Genomic DNA, 23,384 nt, shown 5'->3' on the forward strand with positions numbered 1-23,384 from the left:
GTAGCAGGTTTTGTGGCAGCCCTATTGTATGAGAATTACTGGCAACTATTAAAAAAGAAGATACTAAGACATTTCACTTTATTTAGCCTTATCCAAAACCCAATCTCTCTAAGTATAACAATTATGGGAATAGGTACTTCTGTGGTATAAGCTATGGAAATAAGTACTTTTTAGATATCAGTTCCTCTAGCTGTTTTGTTATAAACTATTTAGTTTCTCCAGGTTGGACACTTGAGTCCTCATTATTTTGGTTCTCAGAAATTAGAGCCATGTAATTTCTCTTCGGATTAAAACCAAAAAAGGACGGGTTATCTTGTTTCAACCAGTAACCCAATCCCTCATTCACAAATGCATGCTCATTCAATTTTGTGTTCTTGAGTATACTTGGGCAAATAACTCATCAGCTGGGTCTGCTTTCTCCTAGCTCTTTCATCAGTGGGGCTTTTTCCTACAAGCCCTGATTCATTGAAACACATCTCACTTCCACAAAACAGAACCCAAATCACTGTCTACGTTCCTTTCCTTTCTCTCTCCCACCATTCAACTTACAATTGAATCCTCTCCTCTGTTCATTTTATAATGATTTCAGACAAGTGTACAACACGAGGATTGTAACAACTGAATTGTTTCACAGAACTGCAAAGGCTTGGATGGGTTTGCTTAAGAGCTCAAAGTGAGTTGCTACATGAAAGAAGACAAGCGCCCAGACTTTCCCACTTTCCATTCTGTAATAGCTGGCATTCGCCAGTGTCCTTGACACAGTGGGCTGCCCGAAAGCAGGGTACACACACACACTGGGATGTTTCAATATTGGGAGTCCGAGTACTGATTGCATTCCTTGGGACCATCACACAAATTAATCAACCCCTCAAAATCTAAACTTTTCTATGTACAAAAGGAACATGTTCATCACTAAGGTTTCCTTTGACCCTAGAATTCTGTACCCCATGTTTTTAAAAAAATAGAGAGGAAATGGAGACGCATACAAAGTTTCACACATTATACCTACCCATTTTCAGCAGCACTAACGACATAGCGCTGTTTAGAGAAGTCTCTGGCTTTCGCCACACATATTACTGAAGCTGAATGACCAAACAGAAGTTCTTTGGCTGAAATCTGAAAATGATGAGGGTAAGCGTTTAAAGAGCTGTAAACGTTTTATTTAAAAACATATAAAAATATGCATGACACGTTTATATTTAAAATTCTGCTAAGAAAATCCTGTTGTGTTATGTTACATACATCAGGAAAACTGATACATGACATATCCAAATCCACAGAACAATAAATTACTAAGTAAAGGAACTGTGTTGTATAAATTTTTTGGTTTGTTTTTGGTTTTGTATCCACCATGAAACCTAGAAGGTGGCCAGACCAGTTTTGCAACATCTGGCTTTTGAATACAAATAAGTCAGTGTTGATGTTTATTATGCACAAAACATGCCTCATATAATAGTAGGATATTAATATGCTAGTTTCAGAATTCTGAAATGAGTTTACAAAACACAAACAAAATATTTGCCTTTTCTAACCATTATAATTCCTTATTTGACTTCCTGCCTTTGAAATAAACTTTTCTATATTAAAAATAAAATTGCAACTAAGCTATTATTTAAAATGCCAGTTTTTTCTCTAATCTGTGAATTTAAAACTATGGCACTACGGACTAATCCTCCCATTATTTCATTTGTGAAAGAAGTCTATTCCTCATTATTTTGTAAAACTTGATTATAAAAATCAAACTACAAAATGGAAAACATGCAAGATCCCCTGAAATGGAGGCATTGTTATTAAGGAACTAAAATTTAATTTGAATAACTAGAAAGTATGTGGTTAATAAAACTTGTCTCATGAGTAATAAAAATCTAATTTCCTAATGAATTAATATTCATGATGTTGTTTTTTTTCTGAACTCTGCAGACATAGATGGTTGTGGATGATAACCCAACCATATCAATGAGAACAAATTATTTCATAGCATAATAGTTCTCTGCCTTCATCTTATTTCTATCATAACCAGAAATATTTCTTTAAAAAGTCTATTATCAGACTACATTTCAAGTGCTACAAGGAGGGTTTTGTGGTTGATTAGAATCACTTACAATCCAAGTTCTGACTCTACCTTATTCCTGGGAAATTCAGAAGGTTCCATCTCAGAACAACATTAATAAGTTTCCCCATCATCGTACTTGGAAATGCTTACCCCTATGAATTTAACCCCATGTCCAACATATTGCAGACCAAATTAAACAATGAGTTGGGGCACATCAGGACATTCCCTCCTCCAGAAAAAATCCACTATGGATAAGATATCAGAATGGAACACCATTGCTTTTCATATGAAGTTCTCATTCTGCTACTAAATCCCCACATGCAGTTGAATAAGCTTGTCAATTCACTAGTCGCCTAACTTTATCATACTTTAGATCTGCTGTGAAGAATAATTTAAAAATTATGCAATCACACCCAGTCATTATCATGATGAGAGCCAGGAGACCTTTACTTCTATCCACTGGCTCTCCCTCTATGAAGCAGTGTCTCCCCACCCCAACCCCCACCCCAGGTACCTCCAATGGCACAGATGATAAAAAGCAAAGAACACACAAGTTGAGAAGCATCTACCAAATTCACTGGCACTGGTACAACTATGAACAGTGCTTAATCTTCATTTCAAAGGTGAGGAAATCAAGGTTCAAAGAATGTAAGTCATTTGCCCAATAATTCAAGAGTTGGTAAATATGAACTAGAACTTTACCCAGATATCTCCATTCTTTCTTCATTTTGTCATTGTTATGTTTCCTTGTGAGTATTAAACAGAAAGAAAATAGAGCATTCCAAAACTAAGGAAATATATGTTCAACTCACCTTTTTTATGCTCAAAGGTATGATGAATACCAGCAATCAATACCAGCAAACCCAAGTGAGAAAGTTCCTAGCATGGGACTTGGAGAGCTCCTCATTAGGAGACAAAAGTTCCAGAGGTCTTTGGGTAGACCCTGAGCCTGGAAGCAGCATGCATAAGCTGTACCCTGCCATCCTACACCCATAGACAGGGACAGACTGAGATATGTACCCAATCCTCTGATGAATATTTGGATACTCCAAAATGTCCAGAACTTAAACAACCTTCTTTCCCTCCCTATTCCTACTCTCTGATCACCTCTATTCCTTATACAAGTACACAATGCCATGATCCCACCTATCCCACCCATCCCACCCATCACTCAAACTCCAAATCTGAAAGGATTCTTTAACTGTTCCTGCTCCTCCACCCCACATCTAACCCCAGTTCTCTCTTCTTTACAACTGTCCAGGCTTCACTTCCTTTTCTTTCCCAGGGCCACTGATTTGGTTCATGCTCAAAAATTCACCTGACTAAAGTACTGTAGAAGTCGGCTATCCATAATCCCTGGCCCTTATCTCCTCTCCCCCTCCCTTCAAAATGCCCTTCACATTAATACCCAGTGATATTCTAAATCACAAGTGTAATAATACAGTATTATATTATCTCTTTGCAAAAAAAACATCTTCAATTCTCTCAATAGCACCATGTTTAATTAACATGTAGTGTTAGCTTTTGATAGTTAAAAAAAACACACACCTAAACCCCTCAGCATGTCAAACGCCAAATTGAGTCTGCTCCATCCCTTTAACCTACCTATCACCTCTAAGTCACCTACTCAACTGTGTTCCAGGCCTACTCAACTACTTTTACCAGTTCCCTGAAAGCAAAATATTTATGCTTTTTATACACTCTTATTCTGTCTGCATTCTCCTCTGACCTTCTTTTCCTCTTCAAATCCTGTGCATACTCCAGAGTTCAGTTCAACCATCACCCTCGGGAAGCTTTTCCCTTCAAAACCACAATGATAGCACGTCATACTGATTAGGGTGGCTATAATAAAATAAACAAAACAGAACATAATAAGTGTTGGTGAGAATGTTGAGAAATTGGAACCATTGCATGCTGCTGGTGAGGAATATAAAATGTAAACTGCAATGTAAACCAGTTTGGCAATTCCTCAAAAAATATAAAATAGAACTACCATATGATCCAGAAATCCTACTTCTGGATATATACCACAAAGAAGTAAAAGCATTAGTTCAAACAGGTAGTTGTACACTCAGATTCACAGCAGCATTATTCACATTAATTAAAAGGTAGAAGCAACCCCAGTGTCTATTGATAGGTGAATGACTAAACAAAATGTGGTCTAGACAAACAATGGAATACTTTTCAGCCTTAAATGGGAAGGACATTCTGATACATGCTACAGCATGGATGGATCTTAAGGACATTATGCTAAGTGAAAAATGCAAGTCACAAAAGGATAAATACTGTATGTGTTCACTTATATGATATACATAGTCATATTTATAGAAACAGAAGGGATCCCACTGCTTTACAACTTAAAGTCTGTCTCCTACATTAGACTGAGAAACTTGAAGGAGGGATCTATGCCTAGAACAACAACAACAACAAAACACCACATCTGTGTAACCTGTCTAATGACTGCGTGAGTAAGTGTCCTTAAGTTAGTTTTACAACTACATGTGGTGGCAAGTGAGTGTTTAAGACCCTAGAACCTGATGTATTTTCTTACCTAAATCCTTTTGGAGAGGGGAAGGCACTTTCCAAGTTTAGTATAAAGAGAAAATAAATGCTCCCAGATTATTTTACACTCCACTCCCTGCAACTTCCTTCTCCGCTACCTGCTGTCCTCACCTTGATATGCTATGCCCTTAAGCTTCAAACTGCCCAACAGCCACTCAGTCATCCACATATTTATATCCTCTCTCTCTTACAATCTCCCATGTCCTCAAGGCCTCCCTTCTACCTCCCTTGCCCAAATTATGCCTTTTTATATTCATTTTTTCAAAGAAAAATAAAATTAAACCACTAAGTATTAATATCAATGATGGACCACTCACTTGACTGCCTTTCCGATCCCAAAAGGATTAAAAAATGTCCTTGATTTTTGAAAAGCCTATATTTTTTTCCTGCTAATAGTTGATACATTGTTGGATGAGATTTATGAGAAAAATAAGAGATGTTCATTCTTTCTGGCCCTATGGTTAGCATAGAAAATGATAAGGAGAACTCTCATGTGGAAAATCTCACATTGATACTAATCGGTATCTTATTGGTGTTATTAACTTTCTCAACCTATCCTCACAGTAAATTTCCAAAACATAAAGCTGATACAACCTCCTATTTAAAACTCCCTAATGGTTCTCCTTGTTTCTTCCATCCCTGCTGATCGGATTCCAATTCCTACATCATATCTGTGACTGTGGATTTCTCAATATCATTACTACAGGATTGGCATTTTGGATGGGATAATTCTTTGTTGTGAGGGGCTGTCATGTGCCCTAGAGGATGTTTACAGCATCCCTGGCCTCTGTCCACTCCATGCCAGCAGCACCCCCCTTCCTCTAGTTGTTAACAACCAACAAGTTTCTGCCATCATTACCAAATGTCTCTTGGGGTGCGGGGAGGGCAAGAACCATTGCTCTAACCCCAAGCAAAAGACTTGCTTCTAAGAAAAGCATGGCTTAGTTTACCACTGATGATGCAGTGCAGACCGCTCCCTACTTAGAATACCTTGTATTATAACATAACTGCATTGCATTCGCCTGCATCCTTCCTCTACTGCAACCCCTGGGCAGCCAGCACCAGGTCTTCTCATTCATGTTTGAACTCAGGTACCTAGCATACTGCCTAACTTATAATATCCACTCAATAAATGCATATTGAATAAATGTTAAATAAATACCAGGAACATACCTAAAAAAATACAGAAGTGAGGATTCGAAATTTCTTAAGCTATAGCAACCTACATATTATAAGACAACTATTCCAGCCAGAAAACACAACACTTCAATATTAAAAAGAATATCAAGACATTTTTAGCCATTTAGGGGTCTGAATTTAAATTATGAGATAATAAGTGTGAGGGCCACCATTTTCAAAGCTCAACTGCTAAAATAACACCAGTTCGTTCTCTCAGGAATATTCATTAACGTTGAGCTGAGCTGCTCTGCTATGCAGTTCTTGGCAGTCCTGTAGTGAAACTGCTCAGTGATGGGAGATGTTAACTAATCACACTATAAAATAGAATTACAATTAATTGTTAATTTAGGTTTTAAAGTGACAAACTTTAAAGGCTAAAAATAGTCTTTGATCTTTAAAAGGCTTCTTAATGAGGGCAGTATACTTTAAGTACATCATTAGTTTAAATGTTCAAATTGGGTCCACTGGCTGCTAGCACTAAGCAAATATCTCTTCCAATATGTTAAATGTTTATGACTTGGGACATAGACAATTAATTGCTAATCAATGGGCCAAATCTTAGGTGAGGTCAGGTTCTGAAACAGGAGGACGACAATAGTAAATTGGATTTAGGGCTTTGTGATACGATCTGTGAAAATCACAGGCAAGTGGAGACTAAAAGAATAGCAGGAAGGCCAACTGACAGAAACACCCAGATAATTAAGATATTACTCATTTAGTTAATAGTGGTTTTCAAGGGTGCCCTTTGTTTAGATTAATGAGCCATAATTTTTAGAATTACACTTACACGTCTGTAGTTCAGTTACTTAAACATATAATTCAGGGTATAAAATAGTAAAACTCAGCATAGCTTAAAGGGTGATAATATCTGGTAACTAAAATTAGCAATAGTCATAATATAATTTCCAATATGATCTTGATCCACCATGTAACACTTCATTCTCTCCAAATCCAGAAGTAAAACAAATTTATGATTTTAAGAAGCATCTCCCTAACAATCATGCAAATCTTCCACTGTCATTGCAGACAGATGCAAGCTGTGCTTATTTTGTGAGTGTTGTCTATTTCTATATAACATTTTCACTAACCTTTAGTTCAGGTGAGAGACTCCAGAGACACAGCTGACCCTCCTGACTTCCAGTCACAATTGTTTGCTGGTCATCGGTGATCATGATGGTGGTGATGCTGTGGGAAGGGGCCTTCTCCCCCCAGAGCGCGACTGCCTGCAGGGAGGACCTCATGTTGAGAGAATCCTGGAAACACAGAAATGAAAGAAGCATACACAGTAAGCAGTCTTAGATTCAGGAAACTGATCACATCGCAAAGTGGATTTATAATGCCACAAATTTGAGTATGTTCTACCAGAGCCATCCATTACAGGGGAAGGTAGTCATGAGACACTTAAATGACCATGCTTAGTGTTAATCTGTCCAAGATGAATGACTTTTATTCCAATTCTTGTTAACTGATGGTGATGAAGAGAAGGATAGAAACAGTCTGCCCACTCCACACCCAGCTCTGATGCTAGGCGATCCTGACCTCTCCAAAACCCAGCTAGGCCTCTCTAGAATAGAGCTGTCAGCCCGGCCAGCAAGGCTCAGTGGTTGAGCACCAATCTATGGACCAGAAGGTCCTGGTGCAATTCCCAGTCAGGGCGTATGCCAGGTTGCGGGCTCGATCCCCATTGTGGGGCGTGCAGGAGGCAACTGATCAATGGTTCTCTCTCATCATTGATGTTTCTATCTCTCTCTCCCTCTCCCTTCCTCTCTGAAATCAATAAAAATATGTTAAAAGTAATGAAAAATTAAAAATAAACTAAAAAGAATAGAGTTGACTATATACTATAAACTTGAAGACAGCTTTGCAGACTCTCTCTCCCCAGAAATGTCACCTCAACTAATTAACAATTATTTGAATTTTGCTATTAAAAAGTAAATCTTTTCCATAAAACCAGTGTTTCCTGGTCATCAAAGATTGATATATGACTGTCATGATTTCCATCATATTCATGTTCCATCTATACTACTTTAATAATAATTTTTATTTGACTAAATTTTGTATTTGGTAATCTTTTTAAACAGTAATTTTCATAAAATTTATACTTTCATGTGTTAGTGACAAATGTTAAAATGAATACATAATTATCATTTTAACCTGTGTACCACCCAAAATGATCTGAAAAATCATCTAGTGATACGCACATTACATTTTGTGAAACATTGAGTTAAAAGTTTCTCCTCAAATAGGCATTCTTTTCAGAAATACAAATAATTTGGGAGTGAATAATGCTTTAAGTTGTCAGAATAAATTAGTAAGTTTTCTCCTGTGACTTAGTAATATACACTGAGTGGCCAGATTATTATGATCTCTGAACACATAATAATCTGGCCACTCAGTGTATATCCTATATAATAAATCCTATATAATAAAAGGCTAATATGCAAATTGTCCTCTCCACCAGGAGTTCGACCAGCAGGCAGGCTGGCCAACTGCCCATGTCCCCTCCCCCTGGCCAGGCTGGCTGGACTCCACCCATGCATGAATTCATGCACTGGGCCTCTATATATACACACACACTGAGTGGCCAGATTATTGTGCGTTCAGAGATCATAATAATCTGGCCATTCAGTGTATATTTCCTCTCAACAAAAATATCAAAGATAAGAGAGGAGGAAGGTACCAACCTTACTTTCCACATTTGGCCTGAGAAATTAAAAAAATGAAGACCTGTCCTGCAAGACCTCTGGTACTAAAGCATTACAAGGGTAAGAACCAATATAAAAGTTAAAAACCTGTAGCATATGTTATTTAGAATGTTCAGTTATACAGATAAACACACAGGCACATAACCTTGAGTACTCATTGATACCATGAACATAAAATCAATATAGGCAGTGCTTAGCTCACAAATCAGTTGCCTTCAAAATTTTATTTGTAGTTCATTTATTTGGAATTTAGTAACTAATTTCTCATGGCTCACTTCTTAGGCCAGCATACAAGAGTATGTAACCTATAATAGATCTGTACTAATCTTACTATAGTACCTAAGCACCATGCAAACAAGATTTATTTATAGGAAATATTCTCAGCGTTGCAATTCAGTATATCAGGATCACACATTAATCCTAGTACTAAACTAAACCAGGAGTTCTGAGTTCTGGTTTCAATAACACTATAATCCCAACTTGAACCTCTTCTGCTTCAAACACAGAGAAGTAATACTATATACAGGAAAAACCCATCAGACACCACCTTAATCACATAATGAAAGTAAACAACTTCAGTGATGGGACAAAAACAAATTCATATGTCACTTGACAACACGCAATGAGAAGGAAAAATGCAATGAGAAGAACACATATCAATTCTGTGATATTCCTACCAAAGATGCACAACCTGAATCTTATCACGACAAATACAAATTGAAGGAATCTCTACAAAATAACAGGTCTGTAATCTTCAAACATGTCAAGATCATGAAAATCAAAGAAAGAATAAGAAACTGTTCCAAACAAAGGAGACCAAAGAGACATGAACTAACTGCAAACACCTTGTTCTAGACTGGATTCATTTGCTCTAAGAGACTCACTGGAATAACTGGCAAACTTGAATGAGGTCTAAGGATTGAATGATAGTAATCCTATATAATAAAAGCCTAATATGCTAAGTGTCTGGTCGACCGGTAGGCTGTTCAACCAATCAAAGCATAATATGCTGATATGCAAAGGCCGCTCAACCGCTCACTATGATGTGCACTGACCACCAGGGGCAGATGCTTCAACTGGTAGGTTAGCTTGCTGCTGGGGTCCTGAAGATCAGGACTGAGTGAGATGGGCCGGACACACCCTAGAGCCCTTCCACAGCCCCTCCCCAGCTGGCCAACCTCCCACGTCTCTCCCTGGTCCTGATCATGCACCAGTGGGGTCCCTTGGCCTGGCCTGTGCCCTCTCGCAATCTGGGACCCCTAAAGGGATGTTGGAGAGCTAGTTTTGGCCCAATCCCACAGGCCAGGCTGTGGGACCCCCCACTGGTGCACAAATTCGTGCACTGGGCCTCTAGTATATCAATATTAACTTCCTAATTTTGAAGGATTTATTGTGATTGCAAGGGATAATAACCTTGTTCTATATACTACAGTATTCTGAAAAGATGGTGGGGGGAGGTAATACTTCGGCAACTTCCTATCAAATAGTTTTCATGAAAATAGATTTGTGTGTTATCCTTACTACTTGTCTGTGAGTTTTAAATGTTTTTAAAATTAAGCATTTGAGCTTCATTGTTCTCATCTGTAACATGAGAATAATAACTATATAAGCGCAGGGTACTGTGAGGATGAAATGAGAACATGCATACAATATAGAACACAGAATGTACTCAGTAAATTACTACTGTTTTAATTCTAGCTTCCATACCTTGGAATAATAACAACAGTTACTCAAAGCAAACTTCATGCCATTATACTTTTGCTTTATTCTGATTCATATGAAATTCATTTCAAATTCACTAGATTTTAAATTCTCTTCCAAAGACAGGGACTTCTTTTTGACTTGCCCACTAATATATTCTGGGGGCATAGAGAGGGTTTAGGACAGGCAGGCATTCGGTAACTATTTGCTGAACAAATGAATGAAAATATACATTATAATATGAAGACCCCCATCTGATAAAGCATCTACCCATGCAAATATGGACAAATGTTTAAATACCTAACAAAATACAAGACATTTGGAGTTTAGAAAATCAAACAATTCAAAACATTTCATAGATTAAAACCATTGATAGTCATAGGGTTCTTAATATACAGATCAGAAAACAAAAACACCAAGACCAAAGCCACAAGAAATCAGATCTTAACCAGAATTGATCCTGAACAATCTGGATTTCTAAATGTAGTGGAAACAGACATGGAATTCAGATACCTGTCCTAGGGTGGCTATTACCCTTGTGACCTTTATATGTAGATTACACAGGTAATATGTAGTAAAATGAGGTTACCATCACCTGTGTTGCCTACATCTCAGCATTCTTATGAGGAATATATTCATAATGTAAATAAAAGCACATGGGTATAATATACATAGTATGCTATCATTATACCTTGCATGTATAATCTAGAACTCAGGGCAAGAAGTGGCCTTGGAGATCATTAATCTAATCCCCATAATTTATAAGAAAGCTGACAATGAGAAATGTGGTCTAGATAACTATTAAGATCATTTGAGACTCTGAGACACTAAACAAATTGTGCAGTGAGAATGAGTAATTGAGTAAAATGATGCACATCTTTGAAGTCACTTTTTAAAAGGCTCGCTTTCTCTCTCTTATTTTTTTGCCTGCAAAATTTCAAAAATCACCCCAGAAATTTAGTGCCTTGCTAACAATAGGAGAGAGAGTAAATCCATGTGTTCTGAGACCCTGGACAATTCCTCAGAAATCTCTAATCTATACTAATAATAGCATAGGTGGCGTCACGCCCTCACGTCATCACAAGATGGCTGTCACAAGACGGCTGTCACAAGATGGCTGCTCATACAGCAGAGGCAGGGTCCAGTGGCCACTCTGCAAGGTGAGGCCTGGGGGTCCCATGGCTCTACATGGCACAGAATAGGCCGGTCCTAGCGTCTCCGCCATCTCACGAGGAAGAGGCAAGTCGTGCCAGGAGAGGGCAGTTGGGGATGATCAGGCCCAGGCAAGGGAGGGCAGTTGTGGGCAATCAGGACGGCAGGGGAGGGCAGTTGGGGGCCATCAGGCTGGCATGGGAGGACAGTTGGGGGCCATCAGGCTGACAGGGGAGTGGTTAGGGGGCAATCAGGCTGGCAGGCAGGTGAGCGGTTAGGAGCCAGTGGTCCCATATTGTGAGAGGGATGTCCAACTGCCAGTCCAGCAGTCGGACATCCCCCAAGAGGTCCAAGATTGAAGAGGGTGCAGGCTGGGCTGAGGGACACCCCTCCCCATGCACGAATTTCATGCACCAGGCCTCTAGTCAAAAATAAATCTCAAAGGGAAAGGCAGTCTACTATGGAGTCTCTAAGTTAGGGGGAAACTCTGACATACAGCAGTTAAGTTGTTCCCCTGACAGAAGCATTCTGTCCCATTTCAAATAATTATGCATTCAGCTAAGTTGTTAAATCTTTGGAAAAAGATTACAAACCTCTATCACAGCCCTAAATTTATAATTATTGTATCCTAAAATGAGCACCTGAATAATACTTTGCAATGTCTAAAAGAAGATTATGAATAGTATGTTTATAGTAATATATAGTGCAATGCTCTGGATGTGTTTATAGGTCCTTAAATAATTTTTAAATCTGGTCCATTTAATGGCAATTTAAAATAAACACACACTGGAGGGGGAAATTGGCATTAAACAAACAAAGAAACTCGACCTAGCTGGTTTGGCTCAATGGATAGAGTGTTAGCCTGCGGACATATATACATATATATATATATGTACACATATACACATATATACATATATATATATATAAATACACACTCACACACACACACACACACACACACACACTCTAGAGGCCCGGTGCATGGCGGGGGTGGGAGGGGGGTGTCCCTCAGCCCAGCCTGCACCCTCTCCAATCTGGGACCCCTCAGGGTATGTCCAACTTCCCGCAGTCGGATGCCCTCTCACGTTCTGGGACCGCTGGCTCCTAACCACTCGCCTGCCTGCCTGCCTGCCTGCCTGATCACCCTTAACCCCTCTGCCTGCCTCTCTGATCGCCCCTACCTTGCCCCCCTGCTGGCACATTCACTCCTACCTTGCCCCCCTGCCGGCTTGATCGCCCCTCCCCTGCCCTCCCCTGCAGGCCTGATCACCCCTAACTGCCTGTGCCTTGGCCCCCAGTCTGGTCGCCCCCTGTGGAGGCGACCTGGTGGATCAGGGGAAGGGACTGCCCCCATTACCTCACTGTTGCTGCCACTGCCAGCCTGAGCCTCAGCCCTTCGCAGCTGCCCACAGCTGCCTGAGCCTAGACCCTCTCAGCCACTGCAGCTTTGTCTGGAAAGACGTCCAGAAAACAACCACTCTAATTAGCATATTTCCCTTTTGTTAGAATAGATATATACACTAGTAGCCCTGTACATGAATCCGTGTGCCAGTAGCTCACCAGTAGCTCACTGCCGCCCTTCAGTAGCTCTCTGCCTGCTGCCTTGCTCCTGTAGCTCCCTCCGCGCCCCCCATATAGTTTGCTGCCCTGCCCCCTCCCGTAGCTCTCCGCTGCCCGCTGTAGCCAGTAGCTCGCTACCACCCTCCTGTAGCTCTCTGCCCACTGCCCCACCCTCCTGTAGCTCCCTTCACCCCCTGCCCCCACCATAGCTTGTTGTCCTGCCCCCTCCTGTAGCTCTCCGCCGCCCGCTTGTAGCTCACTGCCCCACCCTCCTGCTGATCCATGATCTGGTCATTACGTGGTCGGTCGTTACGCTTCACAGCATAACAACCATTTGCATATTACATCTTTATTATATAGGATATCTCCTACAGATGGGGTAAAGTCACAGAGTATATTATAAAAGTCAAATAAATTTTCCTCATTTGGGTCTAGTCATAGTAGCAAGTCACAGAACCAAGTAGAACACTTTAAATTTTGATAAATTGTATTTTGTATCTTATATAATCAATATTTTATCATATAATCAGTATAGCTATTAGGAAAAAAAAAAAAATATATATATATATATATATATATATATATATATATATATATATATATGTATGTATATATAAAACCCTAATATGCAAATAGACCAAACAGCGGAACAACTGAACAACTGGTTGCTATGATGTGCGCTGACCACCAAGGGGCATGAGTGGAACATGGAGGATGTTAGCAGCAGGCAGCAGAGCATGGAACATAGAGGGCATCGGCCATGGCAAGATGGTGAAGCAGGTGAGCAGGGGCACTAGACCAAGGCAGGGCACCAGTCGTCATCAGGGCGAGCCTCTGGTGGTTACTGAAAATTATTTGCTCCTGTGGGCCGTGGTCCTGCCAGGCACTCACACCTGCTGCCAATGCCTGCATATGCTGCCAGCGCCAGCCCCGCTTGCACCCGCTGCCGTCACCAGAGCCACCACTTGCACCTGCTGCCGGCTCCTGGCGCTGGCCCTGATCGCTGGACACCATCAGTGGGTGCCAGAGGCGGCTGCCGGCCCTGATCACCCCTCAGGGCTTCTCTACTTCCCCCTGCTCCTGAGGGGTGATTGGGGCAGCAGCCGCTGCTCGAACCCACTGATAGCGTCGGCCCCACTCACACCTGCTGCTGGCATTGGCCCCAATTCCTCTATACAATCAGTGGGTGTGAGTGGGGCTGGCACTGTCAGTGTGTGGGAGCAGCGGTGGTGAGAGCGGGGCTGCCGGCAGACAGGGGACTGGGGGCCATGGTGGGAGGGGCCAGGCGGGAATGCGGAGGATGGGCCAAGACCCTCCCCTGTGCCCACAGCAGCCTTTCGGCCCACAGTTGCTTTCAAAGTGTATGAATCCGTGCACTGGGCCCCTAGTAGTTATATAAACACACACATGAACACACTGTACTCTTAAGTGACTCTCAAATAATTTCTGCACAAATTTTTACTGCAGCCTACCCAGATATCACAGTGGATTTTCAGGGTGAGAAGACAGATGACCTTCAAGAAGCTTACAGTCTACAAGTAGAATACCAATGTAAATATGTTACTCACTGGTTATAAACTTCCATATATATATAGGAGCTAAAATTAAAATATTAGCAATTTACTGAATACCACTCTGTATTCTCATTATACAGAAGTTCTCATTTTCCCTCATGATACCCTGAGATAGGAATTGTTATTATTCTCAAGTTATAAATGAGAAAACTGAAGCTCAAAGGGCTTAAGTAACTCACATTAATTCTAACCCAATGAAGTCCATATTCTTAAATCCCTCCCTTTTGGAATATAGAGCTTAAAATCATAATGAAAGGAGTTTATTTAAATACTAGAGGCCCATTGCACGAATTTGTGCATGGGTGGGGTTCAGCCAGCCTGGTCCTAATCGGTGGATCAGGGCAGGGGCCTGTCAGAAGGAGGAGACGGTGGGAGGTTAACTGGTCGGCCTGCCACTATCGGGGCCTGACTAGGGCCGGGCTGGCCAGGGGGAGGGGCCACAGCCAAATTGGCCAGTGGGCCCTGCCCCCGATTGGGGGTGAGGCCGGCTGTGGGGTGGGGCTGTGGAGGTGTGCCATTCTGGGGCAGGGGCCGTAGGAGTTTGGCCAGCCAGCCCCACCCTTGATTGGAGTGAGGGGGCCAATAGGGGGTGAAGTTGGCTGGGGAGAGAGGCCAGGGGTCAATCAGGGTTGTGGCAGCCCATCAGGGGCGGGGCTGGCTGGGGGGAGGGGCTGCAGACTGATCAGGGTGGTGGGGGCCCATCGGGGGTGGGGCAGGCTGGGGGGAGGGGCTGCAGACCAATCAGGGTGGTGGGGGCCCATCGGGGGTGGGGCAGGCTGGGGGGAGGGGCTGCAGGAGGTTGGCCAGCTGGCCCCACCACCTATTGGGTTAAGGGGTGGCAATCAGGGGCCTGGCCGGCCAGGGAGTGGGGCCAGCTGGGGGAAGGGGCCACGGGGGGGTTGTCCAGCTGCCCCGCCCTCAATTGGGATGGGAGAGGCCGATATGGGGCAGGGCCGGCTGGGGGGAGGTTCCACGGGAGGTTGGATGGCTGACCCTACCCCTAGATCAGGCTGGTTCACTGGGCGTCATAGTGGCCAGTGGTTCGTCATAGTGGCCAGTGGGCGACATAGTGGCCAGTGGTTCTGGTTGTTCCGGCATTCTGGTTGCTGGCTTTTTATATATATAGATGCACAAACTGTACTCGTGTGTGTGTGTGTGTGAGTGTGTGTGTGTGTGTGTGTTCCACCAATTTTCCCGCAGTGGCTTTAATACTATGTAACAGCATAGTTCAGTGCTCTGGACACATGTTAGCACTATGGGAACACAGATAAGAGTGTGTTGTGACCTGTAAAGAATATCTGGTGTTTCAACTTTCCCATCCATGTGACTTTTGTCCTGTTTTTCAATAATATGTAATCTCTCAAAACCCTTTTCATATATATACCTATTATTTTGTTATTTCTTAATAGTGCAATAAAAATAATTTTAAGAGAAAACAATATTTTATATTTAATAATTAATAAAGTGTGTATGATAAAGTTGATTTTGATAGTTTAATTTTATATAAAGACAAATTTAATTTATATCCTACCTAATAAAATGGTAATATGTAAATTACCATCACTCCGCTACGCCCACATTTGGGCCAGTGGGAGGCGCAGGGGGCGGGACTCAGGGTGGCCAGGGTAGCCGATTGGGCCAGCGGGACGCTGAGCTCGCGTCGCCAGCGGCCGCGCGAGCTCAGCGTCTGCACCATGGCTGTGCTGCGGCACAGAAGGGGCCTCTGGGGCAGCGAGCTCACATCCCACCTCGGACCATCAAAAGCGGGGGAGCTGGGTGCCTGTCTGCTCCGGCACCAGGCCTTTCAGAAGCCTCCACCATGCCAGAGGCTTCCAAAAGGCCTGGTGCACCAGCAGACAGGCACCCAGCTCCCCCGCGATCGAAAGCGAAAGCGTGTAGGGGACCCTACACGTGCATGATTCAATCATGCACTGGGCCTCTAGTCTAACTATAAAATAAAAGCATAATATTAAATTTAAACATTATTTTAATATTACTTATTTAAATATAGATAGAAATTAAGGTACATATCAAATAAGACCAGTACTGCATTTGTGCCATAATGCTTAGATTCCCTATTATGGCTAATAAAGTCAAACATTCATTTTATAATCTCCACATTTTTTTTTTCTAAATAAGAGGTTTCATACTGTTACTTGCCAATCGTTATTTGAATGATTTTTAGTCATTCAAAATACATAAATGTGTGATTTTTTTTCCTTCTAGAAAAAGCCATATTCAATGAAATCATTATGATTTTCCTCATTTTAGTATTGATTTTTAAAGTACTAGTTACAGCTTGATGTTTTATATAAGGATTTTTATCAAATGAATGTACCTTATAGATTGAAGGAACACCTTCAATACTTACTGCTTTCATTTTCACTGAAATAGGATTTCAACAATAGAAGTCTTTGTCCTTCCTTCCTATAACCTATCATGTAAATTAAATAAATCAGAGCCTCCCAACATATGCCATGGCACATACTGGATCATAAATAGTTGATACAAAGGGTGAGAGAAATAGACACCCTCAATCCAGGGGTGTACAAAGACAGTCTTTTTCTATGTTTATGCTTTGATGTGGAAAAGAATGGGAAACACTGAATTAAGTAAAACTTGTCTAGGAACATAAATGATTTAAAGCTATAGAGAGTCCAAACTATAACATGGTTGGAAAAAACATACTGGCAACTAAAAATAGCCATTAACTGCTTCCAGATTTAGTAAATAATGTTTAGAATAGGTCTGTCCTAAGAAATATTTGGGACATGTATGCACACACATGCAAAACTATTGCCTATTGTATGGGACATGCTGACAAAAAATTATTTATTGTTTATCTGAAATCCAAATTGAGCTGGGTATCCTGTAGACATCCTAGGGCCACTGGATACCTTAAACCAGTGGTCAGCAAACTGCAGCTCTGTTGACTAATGAGTTTGCCGACCACTGACCTAGACTCTCGATTCCAATAATTACAGGCTGTTGTTGTTCCTTGTGATTAAGCCCCTATCCCAGTGGTCGGCAAACTCATTAGTCAACAGAGCGGCAAACCGTGGCCTGCGAGCTGCATGTGGCTTGCGAGCCGCAGTTTGCCGACCACTGCCTTAAACTACAGCCAAAATCCAGACTTGGAGATCACTATCATCCCCTCCCCTCCTACAAATGAGGGAATGAAGGCCGGGACAGTTGGTTACTTGGCCAAAGTAACCCAGGAAGAGAGTGGCTGAGCAAGAACCAGAACTAGGCTGTTTGCTAATAGCCCATCCAGAACTCTCCCCAATACACTATGACAAAGTCAAACCAGACTTCCCCACCAGACAGTCTTAGTGATCTGCTAAGCAAAACTCTTTGTTATTTTGGTGCTTACTTAAAACAAAATTTTAAATATAATAAACAAAAAACAAAAAGTCAAGCAAAACAGTAACAATAAAACTTCTTATGCATTCAGGCTCCAATATAGCCACCATTACCTTTCAGAAACCTGGGCTAACACTTTCTAGCCCATTTTCCATAAGTACAATAACTGGCAAGTGCAAGAAAAGGCAGTGCAGCATTAATTACAGTCTTATCCTCCTTCTCACCTTCATCTTCTTCCCTGTAACAATTTGTTTTCATCTCTCTGACTTAGGTGAGGCTAACAGAATGCTGAGTATGATGCAAATGTGGTTTTGTGGCTGGTGTCTACTGGACATTGGAATTGTTTGCCTGGTTACAAATAGCTTTCTTCAGGGACACACCCAGACATTGAGTCTCTGCCTCACCAGCCTCAAAGACACAGACAAATTTCAACCCCCTAGACTGCAGACTGCCAAACAAAAAATACAATGGATGAAGACCTCAGTTACCAGGCATAACAATAACTTCCTGAACAAGGTAACACCTTGTGAGGAAAGTACAAATAGCCTAGCAGTTAATAATATAAGCTTTGAAATAAGATCTGTGTTAAATTCTCAGATCTGCTACTTATGAATTGTGTGACCTCTCTGAAATTAGAGAGAAATCCCAACTACTTCTTCAAAACTCAGACCTGGATGTTGTAAGGGAAACAAATTACTTCGTGTTCCTGGCTTCATAAAATATAACTTGGTCATCTAGAGGCCAGAGAGAGTTTTGTTTCTAAATGTGGAGTTTAGGTTAAAAGAGTTTGGAGTGTTAAAATTCATCAAAATGTACACTTTAAATGAGTATAGTTTATTATTACACCTTAATAAAGTTGAAATTACACCTTAATAAAGTTGAAAACATAAGAGAGACTGGAGACCAAAGTTTGGATAATGTCACAGAGCTAGCTAGTCTAAGTGTTAATAAATTGGGAGGGCAAAGAGGGCTTTCTGAAGGAACAAGGAGTAGAAGTAAGCTGGAGAGAAAGTATCTGGGTATAAGATAAGGCAGAGTGAGGGCTACTTTAACTACAGGGGAATATGAATCGAGCAGCCTCAGGGTTCCAAGCACAGCTGGGTGGGGTCTCAGAAGAAGGAAGCCCTATCCCCCAAAAGTTGTCTGCAGATACTCTGGAAGCAAAAGACAGGTTGTAATTCAGATCACTCCTTAGAAAAAGTAAAAACAAACAAAAAAATAAACAAATAAATAAACACTCTATGGTTTCTACAAAGTCAAAGGCTGCCCAAGGCATATTTGAACAACACATAAAATTCCACCTGGTCTGCTCAGTGGAGCATGACTATTTCATAATTAACCCTTAACCACTACCAACGCCACACACCTCCAAAAATGTTATTGAGTGATTTGATTAACTGGTACTTAAGAATCTCTAGAAAGTAATGTATTTTAGGTAAGGAATACCTTGGTAGGTAAAATAACCCAGAGAGCAAGGGAAGAATTAAACAGATATGCAAATTAATCCTGAACTCAAAACACCCATGATCTGGAACGTGTATAAAGCAAAAGAAATCACAATCCCTTTCACTATACAGGTGAAATTTCCATCACAGTTCTCAGCAACACCCAGGCTTGTGAGAGATTTTCACAAAGTACTGAATTACCTTCAAATTTCACCTCCTTGCTCATTAAGCTGTAGTTCAACAGAGGTCACTCAACTAAACTAATACCAAGTGTGTTTCATTGACAGTCATTGTTAAAGAGATAGCATTAGGGTAGTTAAAGAAAAACGAGGACAGTTCATTTCTTTCTGGGTGGCTCCTTTATTTGTCACTGAACAACTTCATGGATTTCCAATCTATTTCTAAAATCTTAGTTGTAGGCTTTAAGAAGTGAATATGTTTTCTTTTAGTTTATTCTACATGAAACATGCTGAATTTTACAAAAATCTCTTTTTTTAACTTAAAGGCATTTACTATGACCCAAAATACCACTATTCTAGTCCATTCTTAAATAAATCCAACAAATATTTATTGAAAACCAAATGTATTGAAGGAGGTGGGTTGGGCTACAGAGAGCACAAGGAACAGAAAAACACAGTCCCTGACCTCAAAGTATTTAAATTGAGTCATCTTATGATTCATTTTAACTAAGTATTCATACTATTAGATAAAAAACATTTTTGTGTGAATTCTGTAAAGCTATTTCCAATCTTGAGTGATTTTTTTTGCTGTATTTAAGTATAATCTGTAAAACTATTTGCCTAACATTACTTCAAATTAACTCACTTTATTTTAAGTATTAACTTACTTAAGAATAAATTAAGATATCTAAGAGTCTCTTTAAAATTATTTCAATCATTAATATCCACAAAACCAAGGAATTTGATGTGCTGGCTAGATTTTCTCAAAATATAAATAAAATAACTACTGTGTAAGTACTTATCTTGTGATAAAAGTTTGCTGTGCACTACCTAAAATCATATTGGGAAACATATCTCTAATCGATTCCCATAGTGAATTCTTTTCCTCTAATTTTTAAACAAACAATTCCTTGCCCCAAAGCACTCTTAGTTGACGATTCTTCCTTCCAATTAACCAAGAAAATCCAGCACTTAGAAATTAATGAACTTCCTTTCATCATTTCAATATTCTGTATCTGTTCCTTATTTTAAGCCTAGTTTTCTGATAGACATACTCATCTTCCATAATAACATTTTTCTCTTTACTCCAAATTTCATCTTCTGTCACTTCAGTTACTCCATGTATTAACCCTTTCTTGTATCTTCAACTGGTCTCCCTTTTCCTTGGCTTCTTTGCCTTCACTTCTAGACAATTAGTTAACAAATATTTATTGAGTATTGACTATGTGCCAGAGACTATGCAAAATTCTAGGGATGTGGACCTGAAAGTTAAAGACCATCACAAACCTCAAGGAGCTCACTGGCATCTAAGGAGACAGGCATGTCCTGAGTCACCACACGTGTGATCAGTAAACTAAATACAAGAGTGTTTGGGGAGAAAACACAGGTGGAGTTTGAAATCAAACAAGGAAAAATTCCCCCAGAGAGATAAAATTAAATGTTATATACTTGCTGGTTTTGTGACCCAGAAAGTTCCTAGTTAATTTAAACTTTATTTTACTCACCCATCAAATAGAATGATATCAATCTTATCCGGCTATAATAAGACAAAGAAGAAAGTATGTATTCAGTGGTGAGGCCCTAGAGGTCATCAACCTGGATTGTAATGCCAACTCTACTACTCTATGTCCTTGGGTAGGTAGCTTACTTTACAACTGCATACTGGTTTCTCCTCAATAAAATATAAGTAAATAACAATATCAATCTAATAGGGTTGATATGAAAGTGGGACAATCTAGATAAATTTTTAGAGAGTGAGAATTCAATAAAGTTAGCTGCTGTTATTGGCAGGTATTTTTAATCTCAAAATCTGTGTATAAATCCTGCTAAGTAAACAGCAGTACAACAAATGGAATCTTGTCATTTGTAATGCTTCATTTCATTATTCATAATTTATAGAAGATTCTGTTTACTAGCAAATTAAGCAGGGGAGATGAAGATAGACTTATATAGGTATCAAGTTGGTAAAGTAGAGCAAAGTCTACCACTTTCCCATCTGTTACGGTTGGATTGAGCCCACGCCAAAATTCATATGTTGAAGTCCTAAGCCCCAGAACTTCCAAATGTGACTTTATTTTGAAATTAGGTCATTGTAAATATAACTAATTAAATAAAGATGAGGTCATACTGGATTAGGGTGGCCTTTCATCCAATATGACTGGCATCCATATAATGTAGGGATATTTGAAGAAAGACACACATAGGGAGAGAGCCACGTGAAGATGAAGGCTGAGATGAGATGATACTTCTACAAGCCACGGAATGCCACATATTGCCAGCAAAACACCAGAAACTATGGGGCAGGCAGGGAACAGATTCCTCCTCAGAGCCCTCACAAGGACCCAACCATACTGACACCCTGGCTTCAAGGAATAAATCTCCTTTCTATCCACATTATAGGTTCCCTGTGGAAAGAATATATTCATTTAATCGTTCATCGGGTTATTATTAAAAGCCCTAGTAAATGAAAGGTGAAATAATTTTTTAAAACACGGTTTCTAACCTCTAGGAATTCAGAACCTATAAGTCAAGTCATAAATACATAAATAACTGATACAGAGTGGGCTGAGATGAATATTATCAAAGCACAAGGGCAGAGCTCACTTCATTCCCAATGTTGCTGATGGCGTATCCCTTACAACGAGGCTTCTCTCTTAGAAATATTCTGTGTTTTTCCATGGGCCACTGTCTCCTTCCTTGGCTCTGACATCTACATCCCTTCTCCCAACTTCAACACAAGCTGACAGTGGAAGTCAGTCCACAGCCATCATGACAATTCTCCTTTCCTCCCAGAATAAACATGGAAGGCACACCCACAGGCAGGAATATGGATTTATTTAGACAGTCCTATTTGGAGAAGCCTCCCTAACGCCCCTGATGCTGGTGCTTTCTGACTGGACAGAAAACAGGGATCCTCTGCCAACAATCCCACCCTCTCGCACTCCAGGATCCTAGCAGAAGCTTGATTAAAATAGATTTACATTGAGAAGGCTATGAATGCAGAATTTCATGGTAGTTTAGAAAAAGTAGTAGAGGGAGGAATAGGACTTGAAGGTCAGAATCCAATGGAACTTTAGCCTTACTGGAATATTCAATTTTTAAAAAGATGTATTCTGGGACTTCCAGCCCATTCTAACATTAATTTAAGGCACGGGAGGTGGGCTGTTTGCAACCATTCTTCTCATCTTTGTGAATTTCTGTTATGATCAAAGGCAAATCCTATCTCCTTTTGATACTCCCCTACCTCACTGTTGTATAATTGATTTCCTAGTCCTGGGTCCTCCCACTTTCCCTATTCCAGAACACATCCCCACTTTCTGCCTTAATTGTCCTTTCCCCTTTTTCTTTAGTCTTAAGACATAGTGTTATAAATTCAATTCATCAAGTGTTTTTTTCTGAATGGTAACTAGAATCATGGGTATTCCAGATGTGCCGGGAGATTTTCCATGCATTACATCAATTAACCAGTGCACCCACCATCAGTGTTATAGGGAAAATAACACTGAAAATATGCTTGGTAAATCTAAATGAAAATATGCTTGGTAAATTTAAATCCTTTGGCTTTGATAACATCCTAGATCTGTCTGACTTCAGGGACCATCCTCGTTCTCAAAGGGATTGAGAGTGAGTGAATTCACTCAATAATGACCCTAGTACCTGTCATAGCTTAGAGTTCCTGTTTACAGACAGGCCAGCCCACCTATTTTTTAAAATCAAAACAAAACAAACACAACACAGTTTCAACCACAGTGGTGGTTAAGATGCCAAATCACTCTTTACTCTGAGGGTAAATGTATAAGTAGATTTTGTCTACTTAATCTGCAAGACCTATTCATTACATGTGTAGAAGTGCATGCATGGGCAAGAGTGTTTTCAAAGCATCAGGGCATAAAACAACAACAAAGCCC

The 23,384-nt window shown here is 40.5% G+C and overlaps 1 protein-coding gene across 2 annotated transcripts in view; it reads right to left on the bottom strand.

The window, feature by feature from the left end:
* The window catches only part of WDR72 (WD repeat domain 72), a 212,207-nt gene that overhangs the window by 182,145 nt on the left and 6,678 nt on the right, over nucleotides 1-23,384 (bottom strand). For both annotated transcript variants that reach the window (XM_079769751.1, XM_079769750.1), the window contains exons 2-3: nucleotides 6,883-7,047; nucleotides 1,010-1,116 (exon numbers count right to left, since the gene is read on the bottom strand). In XM_079769751.1, coding sequence (XP_079625877.1) covers nucleotides 1,010-1,116; nucleotides 6,883-7,035 — 260 coding nt within the window. In that variant the 5' untranslated portion in view covers nucleotides 7,036-7,047. The remainder of the gene's footprint in view (nucleotides 1-1,009; nucleotides 1,117-6,882; nucleotides 7,048-23,384) is intronic.

This window comes from Cnephaeus nilssonii (genome assembly GCF_951640355.1).
Source record: "Cnephaeus nilssonii genome assembly, chromosome: 4".
NCBI classification, from domain to species: domain Eukaryota; kingdom Metazoa; phylum Chordata; class Mammalia; order Chiroptera; family Vespertilionidae; genus Cnephaeus; species Cnephaeus nilssonii.